The sequence below is a fragment of the Lipophrys pholis genome (assembly GCF_963383615.2).
Source record: "Lipophrys pholis genome assembly, chromosome: 22".
Classification (NCBI taxonomy): Eukaryota; Metazoa; Chordata; class Actinopteri; order Blenniiformes; family Blenniidae; genus Lipophrys; species Lipophrys pholis.
The window spans coordinates 15,615,212-15,626,743 of record NC_137644.1 but is presented as its reverse complement, the minus strand read 5'-3'; the positions used below and the strand labels follow the sequence as shown (position 1 = coordinate 15,626,743).

General features: G+C 41.6%; 1 protein-coding gene across 1 annotated transcript; it reads left to right on the top strand.

Annotated features, from left to right (window-relative positions):
• Window positions 1–6,956: 6,956 nt before the first annotated feature.
• LOC308126897 (hyaluronidase-1-like) lies at window positions 6,957–10,578 on the top strand (the record flags this gene model as incomplete). Its single annotated transcript, XM_080491588.1, has 7 exons — window positions 6,957–7,328; window positions 7,516–7,682; window positions 7,778–7,946; window positions 8,041–8,259; window positions 8,361–8,519; window positions 9,691–9,780; window positions 10,153–10,578. 7 exons carry the CDS (start codon window positions 6,957–6,959, stop codon window positions 10,576–10,578), a joined length of 1,602 nt encoding a protein of 533 aa, XP_080347714.1.
• Between the last annotated feature and the right edge of the window lie 954 nt (window positions 10,579–11,532).

Genomic DNA, 11,532 nt, shown 5'->3' with positions numbered 1-11,532 from the left:
GAGAGCAGAGAGGGAGGAGATAAGGAATAAAGGTACAAACAGGAGAGATCAAGAGAGCAATTATTGACCTGGGAATTAATGAACGGCTAAAATAACTATTTAAAGAGGCTAACGATGTTATTTTGATTATTATAATAGGCTCCCATAGTCATAAAGCTTTAAAAGCGAGAGAGGTCAAAAAAACTTCTAAACAAGGCCTAAAGTTTTCCATGATGATGCACATAATCTGATATATGCATTGTTTCTTGGACGATGCAAACCCGTTTCCTTTCACTACTATATACTATAAATAGCCCACAAATAAAGCAAAGTAAGATTAAGACTGCTCCAGTTCCTATACGTAGCCTCAGGGGAATGAGAGAGAAGAGGTTTGATGCACAGCCCATACTGAAAGTGTACATTTCACTCTGTTTTGTCTAGAAATTCGTTGGCAGAAGGCTTAAAACTGGATACACCCATATTGTTCCTGTCAAATAGAGCGATGTTTAATTGTCCCAACAGACTACAGAGTTTTCACATCAGTAATATTAACCCTTCCCCAAGAGGACACATTTAAACATGCATTTTTAGGCTACAGTAAGGAGCCTCGAACAAGGGCAAGTATGCATGGATTGTACATATTTTCCTAATGCACCTTAGGGTGTTTGTGCTGGTGCAATATGCTCAGTCAGAATCATAAACAAGTGCACTTTGCTCGAACAAAAAAGAGGACATTTTTGCTTTCTCTTGAGTGCCTTGCATAAACATGATTATGTTTGAATAAGATACATTCTTCACATTTCTATGTATGAGATAATGTTATGTCATCCATGAAAGTGGGCCTGTCTTTTCAACGGTTATCAGCAGTTAAGTTACTTTTGGAATGCATTCATATATTCAAGGAATGTGATCAATAGCAATTAGCAAGGGTGAGTGTAATTTATATACAGTACATTTGCACAAGACTATAAAATGTAAGACATTTATGCAACTAAATAAAGGAAATTCAATGCACATGTTGAGTCAGATGCATTAGATTGACTTGAAACAGGTTTATCCGAAATCTTCATGACCCGGATTACATGTCCTGTTTTCCTCATGGTTGGTACAATGCAAACAGAGACTTCTTCAGTCCCAATTTCAAAACACTGTTTAAATATCAAATTCTGTTTGTCAGAGCTTTAATTACCAAATCGATTTAGATCTCTTTTTTCGAGCCTCCAACTGCCAAATAATGTAAACAGTCTATCAGACTGGTGTGAAATGTAACTGAATGCTGAATTATTTAGGCACAAATTGCATCAAAATTGTATCTGAGCTGTGTCAGTTTGTAATGAAGCAATTTCTTTTGGGTTTTCATTGACACATATTTTAGATACGTGTCGGCTCTTGCCATAAATATTGTGCAATACTTTGTCTGCACCTCAGTATCAAGGCTTTATGTTTTTTCTTTGTAGATATGTTGTGTATCTAGATGATATTTGGAGCTTGTATGAGCAAGAGTGTCCCCAAAAGTGAGGTTATTAAACTAATCTGTCTTTTCTCATAGGATCAACATGGGGGTTGATAATGTGGCTCACTGTAATAGCAGCTTTAACTGTTATGGAAACCTGAAAGTCAGTAACACTGCAAATGAACTAAATACAGTCTATTAGTTTCCCGATGTGCTTCAGCTGCTTGCTCTACCATTGAATGAATGAATATCAATGATATATATATCACAAGCAGGATAAATATACATTTCTCACTTGTTACGCTCATCCTGCTCATTGTTAAGTCTGTGCAATGAACCTGAGCGTAGACTCTTTTCTTTTAGTATTTTTCCTTGAGGCCGACCTACTTAAGTGCTTCCACCTGCTTCAACCTAAATCCTCTGCTGTGCAACAGAGACTCGCCCAACCTGAAAAACTTGACGGGCATGTGCAGAAACACCTTAAGAAACTCAGCTCTACTCCACCTAGTCTCAGTTCAGAGTGTGTTAGAGGCGACGCCCCCTTTATTGGTGGAATAATTGATTGTGACACTTAAAAAAGTGTTTAGTGTCATTGCCTGGGAAAAAGAATAGCGTGAGAGAGGAAAAGAAAAGGATACACAAAGAAAAGCCATGCATTTATGTAGTATTTTGACAAACATGAGTCCCAAAAGACATTTATAAAGAAATACCAAAGGGAAATCTATTCCAACTAAAATAAATTAAATGAAAAATAACTTTCTTTCTATTTGCTTCCTATAAAATCTAAAATGGAATTTACAACCAATTTCTTACCACTCAAAGCTCAAAACAACAAGGTCAATCATATCTCAAGCAGTTGTTAGTCTCACATCAGAAGATTCCAGATTATTTCTTCACAAAACTAAATTGTAAAGACAGGTTTCAGCTATGGAAGCAGCTTCATAGGTTCACACAGTCTCTTCCTGTAAGATCAGGATTGAACCTTCCTATTTGATAAATCCAAGTTAAGGTAACCATCAGTCGTTTTCTAGTTTGGCTGCTAGAGGTTTAGACTGCTGGGATACTTTAAATATACAACAAGCTTCTCTATTGTTCCCACACTCTATAGCGATACGATGTGTGACTTTCCTCCTCTCTCCCCACACTGTTACTTCCTCAGGATCTTTGACAGTGAATGAACAGGTGAATGAATAGCTTTATTGTGATCATCCATGTTGGCATGATAAAAATATAACTACCTGCCACTGGATGTGTTGATAACAAGCTGGATTAACAACAATAAGTAATAAAATCAAATGTACATATAAAACAAGACTACATTAAGAGATACAACATGCAAAAGAGGTAATGAAATCATATTTTAAAAAATTATTGAATAAATATGGACAAGAAATTTCATGTTAGCAGCTTTAAAACCATGAAAAGTGACACTGGTAGTTTCTTTATTTGCCTATTGTTCTCAGTTTGTACACGCATGACTTCAGCATCTATTATGTCATATTTGCAGGCTAAGACAAGTCCAGATTTGTACAGGACAAACATTTTCTCTATTGATGAAAGAAATGTGAATGAGTCATGGTCTACGTAAGGAAGAATTAAAACTACAGACTCGCTATTCATTGAATCTCAGCGATTCTGACGGCTAATAGTGGTTGGCATGCAGTTACTCACCGTCTAACAAGATAACCGAGCAGAGAGCAGATTCTGCTGCTTGTGCAAGACCCCGAAGTGACCTTTCCTCAGCAATGCTGACAAGTGCGATGTGTGTGTGTGGTATCAGCCAGAGCAGGGACGTGTTTTCATGGTGTATTAATGCATGTTTATGTAAGATCATAAATTTGTGGATGTTTAACAATGCTATATAAACAGTAGAATATTCAGCAGCACTTAGGAGCAGTCTGATGTTAATGCTGCTTGTGGTTTAGTGGGTTATTTGCACCGGTAAATAACCTTCCAGGGCAACCTTTGAAACATTTATTTGACCTACTTTCCAGACCAAAAGAAGAATTGGGGCTTTAAGGGAACGAGGGGACAACATGAATATTATATTTTGCATTCTGGAGGAAGACGTTCCCTTAAGGCTTTGCGATGAATATTTAATGAAGTTGGCCTTTCTGCGTCTCTTCAAACTGTTCAACAAGAAATTTTGTGAATGTCAAGATAGGGTCACCAAACACAAACTCTTTTAAACAGGCGACATTTAGCTTCTGATTAGACCAAGTTGTATTTATAAACTAATACACACGCTCATCCTCACACGGAAATACTGAATTAATGTTAGCAAATGTTGCATGTTTATTCCAAATAACCTGCCATTAGGAATGCACTGGTTTAAAATGAATGTGCCATACCAGTCATGTCAATTAAGCTCATATGAATTTGGATTGATGTGAGCAATGCCAACTGGCAATGCTCCATGGTAGCACTGCATCTAAATACACACCGAATAGTCAATTCAGTTTATTCTAACAACAGTGACGATTGTAATGTAGAAAATGCACTCATGGTTTCTGTCTATGAAATTTCCCAAAATGAAATAACTCTTAATTTTTCATTTGAGTTAAAATATCTGGAATATTTCAAAGGGTTATTTTCTCCCTTGCCTAAATAAATAGAAAAACATATGTTCTTCATTAAACATCTAGAATCAACCAGGCTGTATTTAATATATTTTGATAGCGTAATAATTGTTGAGTTCTTCATTTGAAATTCGTGTTCATCCAGTTACTCGATTAAACCACAAGGGGTCAGGATTGCATCAGGTATGTCTTCATGCACGCGGCTGGCAGGGACACTTCGCCACAACACAGCAACCAGTTTCTGCACGTGCTGCTTCATTCAAACTGTGCCACGCAACTCTGAGCCTGGTGATCGAGGTGAGAGGTGAGCAGAGGACTGCTGGAGATGTTATTGAGTTGGTCTTTCATGTGTTTATTTCCAACTTGACAATGAAGGTTTCAGTGCTGCGAGCGTCATTGTCTGGGAGGGAGACAATGCATGACATGCAGCTGTTCAAATCATCATCATCATCATCATCATCATCATCATACCTATGTGAGGAATATTGCCTGGGAGTTCCTTTGGCAAAACTTTTGTTTGCTTTATTCATGTGAAAACAATTACCTGGAGTCCGTTGTTTGAGAGGAACGGGGCAACGGGGTGAAACATCTGATCTAATTTCAGAAATCAGGTAAAACAATAAAATATACTGTGGTTGGTGGTGGACTGTCCCAAGTGTTTTGTCCTGGCACTGTTGAACATCATCAGTCATCACACGGCGTCAGCTCTTCCTCAAGGCATCTCGGGGTCAAATGTCACAGCCCCAGTCTTCCCACTGTGACAGTAATATGTGAAGCAACCACCACCAAATGGCGTATTAAACTCATCGGACAAGACAAATGAACAGACAAAAGTGCAAACGGAATATACACCCCATTCTACCTGAATAAATCCATGACACAAGGGAGACAAGTGAAACTGTTGTTTTTGTTTTCTTGTTATATCATCCGGAGACGTCCCATTCTGTGTTACTTCTCCTCTGCCGCAGAAATAGACGTGCTGTTGATAATACCAGACAACTGTTTTCTTGTCACTTAGGTGTCAAACTTGTCTGTCTCCAAGCCGGAGGGAGAGAATTGTAAGGGATTCTGGTTGCTGACTGGTATCATCAGCATGTCATGAAATGTATTTACTCTATAAAGGACGGCTTTACTCTTCTAGTGATGAGAATCTGGTAGAAATTCAACTCGAAAGGCTATATTAAATGCCGTAACTGTCCGGGTTATTTCTGTACACTGAACCATGACTCTCATTCTAATCGACCTCTGTTTGCTTTCCGCTACTCGGGGTACATGCTTCGTCACCTCACATGCAGGTGTTCCTTCTTTGTTTGCTCCCAGTCAAACTTGGCACGCCAAGTGAACCAAACAAGATGTTGTCTCAGGAAAGAAAAAAACAAAACACCCACACACACACACACACACACACACACACACACACACACACACACACACACACACACACACACACACACACACACACACACACACACACACACACACACACACACACACACACACACACACACACACACACACACACACACACACACACACACACACACACACACACACACACACACACACACACAACAGGGAGCATGGAGCATCTTGATACACAGCAATGTCCACAAGGTAACACCTCCTCCTACTCAGAGTTCATCCCTCTGGACATCTGACCCACCTCCATTATATGAGCATCATTGTTTTGGACGGGTGTCCTCACTCTGCATGGACACATCCTGGGCCGTGACAGTTGGGATGAAGGCATGTCAAGGTATTGTGTCATCCGGTTTGTTTTTGACTGGTTGAGATGACAAAGGTAGTCTTGATTTAACAATGTCTACATGACAGAAATCCGTTTGCATTAAGAACGTTTTTATTATTTGTTTTTAATGGCAACAGATGCTGAGAAACTGTAGTCAGGAAAGTGTAAATGACTGTCTTCAAGGTAGTTTGTGTGCAAAAGTCAATATTTCAGTCCAAACCAGAAATGACTGTTTCACAGTCGTGCAGATTTATCCGAGGGATTGAATTTGAGGTTTTAAGAAGAAGAAAGAAGATGAAGCTAGTGTACTTTATTGACCCCTATTGGGAAGTTACTTTAACTCATCCCATTCATAGATAATCTTCAGTATTCACGCTGGGAGTTTCCACAGTTCAGGCAAAGCATTAAATCAAATCCAGATATAACTGAAGACTAGAATGCTGGAAATAACACTCTTGTATGCTTTTTCTTTTCTCCAGCCATGTCTGGCTACCAATGATATAATCTCTCTCTGTCTCGACGTTTGCATTGTAGTGGATATTTAGCGTTTTCTTCGTTCTGCTGGTGAAGAAGCAATGATAAAAGAGTCATACAGATGGATTTTTAGTATTATACTGTGAGATTTTTTTTGTCTTCCCTCTTTCTCAAGCCAGGTGAAAGGATGGTTTCAGTCACCCTGAAGAACAAAAACTGTGTGCTGCTGCTTCTCTCACTCACCCAGTCCATCCTCCCACCTCTGCCTCTCTTTCTACTCACCACAGTAACAGCTTCTCTCTGGCCTGCTCTTACATTTGCTGCTTTGAGAACACCAAAATCTTTATCGCTTCCTCTGGACGACACCAACACAACGACTTTAATGCCGCAAGACTGTTTTTCTACTCCCGCAACGCTGAAATCCTCCCTCCCCACACGACCCTTGCACTGGTCTTCTTCCTCCCCCGCTTCAACCCCGTCAGTTACGTCTCTTTTAAATTCAGTATCGTCTGGCTCCAAATATTTTGTGGCATTCTTCAATCAAACATTACAGAGAAATGTCCCGATAACCCCAACCACAGATTCCCCAGTCATCCAGCGGTTTGACAAAAAAGCCCCTGATTGTCATCCTGCATCTCACCTTCCGTTCAAACCCTTGAAACACTTACGTTTGCGCCCTTGCAAACTTCCTTTACACAAAAAATACCCATCTCCACTGTCAAACATGTCTCCGTATTCTGTTTCTCCTCACCCGACCAGACCTGCTTACTCACCGCCCGCCTCATTTCTTTCCTCCAGCTCAACTTTACTTAAACCTTCCCCTCCAAATGTTTCCCGCCAGCTCCTCTCTCCTCTCTCGCCTCCACTTGCAAAGCCGTCCCCGGCACCTCTCGTCAAACTCCACCAGTTACCCAAAGAAGCTGCCGCCCCCCGCCGGCCCGGACGACCTGTGTCGTCCGCTCCTCCCCAAACCACAAGGCCGCTGTTTGAGCATCATCCCTTCGTCGTCACGTGGAACATTCCTGACCTAGTGTGCAACAGACACAACATTTCACTGGATACGTCGCCGTTTAAAGGCGTGGCCACACCTGCGAAGGTAAGAGAGGAGAAGATGCGATCAAACGTTTTCCAGCCGGTTGCAATCGGTGGGTCGTTTGGATGTTTCTGAACTTTCCGGCTGATGAACATCTTATACAGAAAATGGACAATATTTTAAAAATACATAGAGGTTTCTCGCTTGTGGTTCCAAATGTTTTTATCCAGTTGACTTTACTTGTTTGCAGGTTCCAGGTCAGTTTCTGTCTCTGTTCTACACTGACAGACTGGGTTTTTACCCACATGTAGACCTTGCAAGTAGAAGAAAGCTCTACGGTGGCATCCCTCAGAGAGGTAACCTGAAAGCAAGCGTGAACAAGGCCAGAGCGGATATCAACCACTACATCCCATCAAAGTACTTTGGTTCAAGGTTCTAAAATCCAAATTGTCTCTCCTGACTCATTTCACGCTGACGTTTACCCTCATATTCACCCTCCTCCTTCTCTGCAGGACCACCAGAGGCCTGGCTGTAATAGACTGGGAGGAATGGCGCCCCCTGTGGGACAGAAACTGGGGCACAAAGAGAGTGTATCAGACCTTGTCAGTGGCTCATGCACTGCAGACGAACCGCTCCCTCACAGTGCAGGAGGCCACAGATACTGCCAAACAGCAGTTCCAGGTCTTAACTCATTCTGTGAAGAAGAAGAAGAAGAATATAAAGAAAACTACTGACAACGTGACTGCATTCTTTACTTCCTTTCTCCTTTTTGTAGGAGGCAGCGAAAAGCTTTATGTCGGGGATGTTGTCGGTGGGCAGGACCATGAGGCCCAACTATCTTTGGGGTTTCTATCTGTTTCCCAACTGCTATAACTACGGCTGGCAGGAGTCGCACTACACGGGCCGGTGCTCCGAGGAAGTGAGGAGGCAGAATGACGAGCTGCTCTGGCTGTGGGACTCCAGCACTGCCCTCTTCCCCTCAGTGTACCTGCAGGTTGGTCACATGGTCATCTCACATATGAGTGAGTTATCTCATTTCAGGTGAAATTTTCTTTTTCTTCCCCCCGCCTCTCCCGTGTCTTTGCACTGTTCCAGGCCTCTCTGGCAGACAGTCCCAAAGCTGCCCTGATGGTGAGGAACCGGGTCCAGGAGGCTCTGAGAGTATCTGCTCTCACCAGATGGAGCGCAACTCCACCTGTGTATGTTTACACCCGTCCTGTCTTTGTTGATCAGAACAGACGCTTTCTGAGCCAGGTAAAGACGAGGGATTTGACTGCTGATTTGTTTATTTCCTCATTCAAATGTATAATCAAATAAGGACGAAACAGTCGGAACAAATTCTTCTCCATATTGATGCATCTTTGTCAATATGTCTCTGCTAATGGTGATGTAATAAGTGAATTATCCAGCACAACCTGTTTTCCACAAACTAAGCATACGGCTTGACCTTTGACTTCAGAAAATACTCATGTGTTCACATCTTGTTTTTTTTGTACAGCTTTTAACAATAATGTAATGTGAAAGATCAGAATGTGTAATGTAGCTGAAGCTCTGTTCCACATTTTGAGATGCCTGGTATTAGATTTTGGAATGTTGTCACCCTTAGTGAGTGAAATATAATAAAAATTATGGAGATTGTAGTATTTCCCAGTATATGGATACCCAAGTACTTACTGAATTCTAAAGTGAGGCTGCGTGCTTACTTTATGGGGAAATTATGTTATCAAGGATCACAATATGAATCACCGTTTCTGGACGAGAAAATCAATGACAAATGGGCAAAATTGAGAAATTCAATTCGCATGCGGACCAACAACAAACATTTTTCAAAACCAAGTAGCAACTTTCTTTTAGGAGATTAACTCATCGCTCTTCTCTCTATAGCACTCTTCAGCCTCTTCGAGAAAAATAATTTCCCACCCCAACAACTTGGGCAATATCCACTTGAAGAGACATATAGAGTGTGCAAATGAACATACCCTCCTTATTGAGCGTAGAAATGAGCTTTTAGTCAAGTAAATGGCATGTATGCAGCATGATGATAAAACCAAGCAGACCAAATAAGTGAATAAATAAATGCAGTACTGGAGATAATATCTATATGCAGCAGCTAATTAGAGTGAGGCTGCACACTTGACTAAATGAGAAACCTCTTAAGTTACTTCTCACATGCAAGGAGTGACTTATCCAGCCCGGAGGTTCAGTTTTAAGGGGAGTTTGGTTTCTTTGGCGTAACAACATCCTGCTCAGCTGGTAACCAACCTGAGGATGTAATAGTTATCCTCTCTTCTCACCTTGTACAGTGTGGTATTAAACTGAACAGCACAAGAATGTGTGTGCAAGGCTTTCTTATATTATCTATCAATTGCCTGTTGCTGTTCAGTGTGTTCACTTTAGTGACTGTAGTAAACGTACATGTGTGCAGGGGGATCTGATCAGCACCATCGGGGAGAGTGCGGCGGTGGGGGCTGCTGGTGCGGTGCTGTGGGGTGCCAGCGCCGACTATGATGACCAGGTAACATCACACCACCCACCCACACTGGACCGCTGAGAGACAGGGTGCTGATGGCCGGCGGTCAGACAGAGACAAAGAATTCAATGAGAGGATACTGGAGGCTGCTCATCAGTATCATTGACCGACTTACAGAACCTGCTGACTGACTGTGGTGGCTGGAGCGGCGACTACAGCCGTTAAGCCGGGGAGTCAGAATTAGTGTGTTGATAGTGACTTTCATTGTATGATTCAAATTACTGGACATCCTTATACTTGGATGTTGTTAAAGTGTGCCAACTTCATGCATCGTTTTGCTATTTCTCTCAGAACCAATTACAACTTTGAAATTTAGATTTTTGTCTTTTTGTATTTGTCTTTTTCTTCGCTCTCCAGACTTCCTGTGAGGCCCTCTCATCCTACCTCACCTCCACCCTCAACCCTTACATCGCCAACGTCACTGCGGCCGCGCAGCTCTGCAGCGACTACCTGTGCAGGGGCAACGGCCGCTGTGTCCGAAAAAACTACAAGTCCAGTCACTACCTCCACCTCAACCCGGACAGCTTCAGGGTGCTGCGTGTTCAGAAGCGCTACCTCGTTTTGGGGAGACCCGGCTTGGCAGAGCTGAAGACTTTAAGCAGGAGTTTCACCTGTCAGTGCTACAAAGGACTGAGCTGCACCCCGAGGACGTACAGAGAGCTCTCCAAGGCTCTGATGTTTAGAGTCAAGCAGGGGCCGTACTATAAATTAAAGTCTCTCACTAAAGCCGCGTCAGATAACAAGCAGCAGGCCAGTATTTCTCAGGATAATCTAAAAAGTTGAACAGCGAATAGGTTAAATAGCTGGTTGCTGGCTGCATTACTAGTTCAGTGCAGTGCTCATCTCCAATCGTTCCTAAGTGGTAAAATAGTGCCATAATAACCTTTTAAATTGAAGCCTTTTCTTTGTTGTGGCGCAGAGTATACGTGATGAAATTGTCAATTTTTTTTTTTTTTTTTTCAAAAACAAATAATCATGACTGAAATGACGTCGCTCTCAACAAAAAGCCAATTTTAATGAAAACTTCTCGGGCAAAATATAGTGAAATGAATTAAAGAGAGTCTCGGTTTTGAGTTCATCCTCTCGCTTCTTCTGGTTTGTTTGTTCCCTCCATTCATGCATGTATCAGATACTCGGATTACTTCCCACAATCCAAAAGCATGTGAGGTTAATTGCACCTACACTGTCCAGTGTGTAACCCTGTTAGAAATAGTGTGCATTCTCTGCAGTGCTATGTGTATACAAAAACCTACTGAGTCAAGGGCAATCACTGTACTCAGTGAACGTTTGCATATAATTTGACTGCCTCTGTAAAATTATAGGGAAAAAAAAGAGAGTAGGCGTAACAGAGAATCTCTATCAACTGAATAGTTTTTTTCAGTTTTTTTTTACATGGGACAATATCGCTTTGGGTGATATAGAAATAATTGTGAATGAAATTGAAATGTTGCACAAAGATCACGTCACAAAACACCTTTCTAATCCAACATTTAGCAGCGAAAAATCACTGCAGTCTTTTTGTATATTCTAGATAAGTGCTGCTGTTGACAGATTTGTGAGAAGTGAATGAAATAGGCCTTTCACTTCTTGGTAGGTTGCCTGGTTAGAGCTCTTGTCAGCTCTATGCGAGCCCTGCACGGGTACTGATTTAGTCGACATTTTCACATCTTAAAGCACGGAAAGCACGGCTCTAATTAATGGTTGGATCTGTTGTATTCAGGAGTCTCATTAAGACAC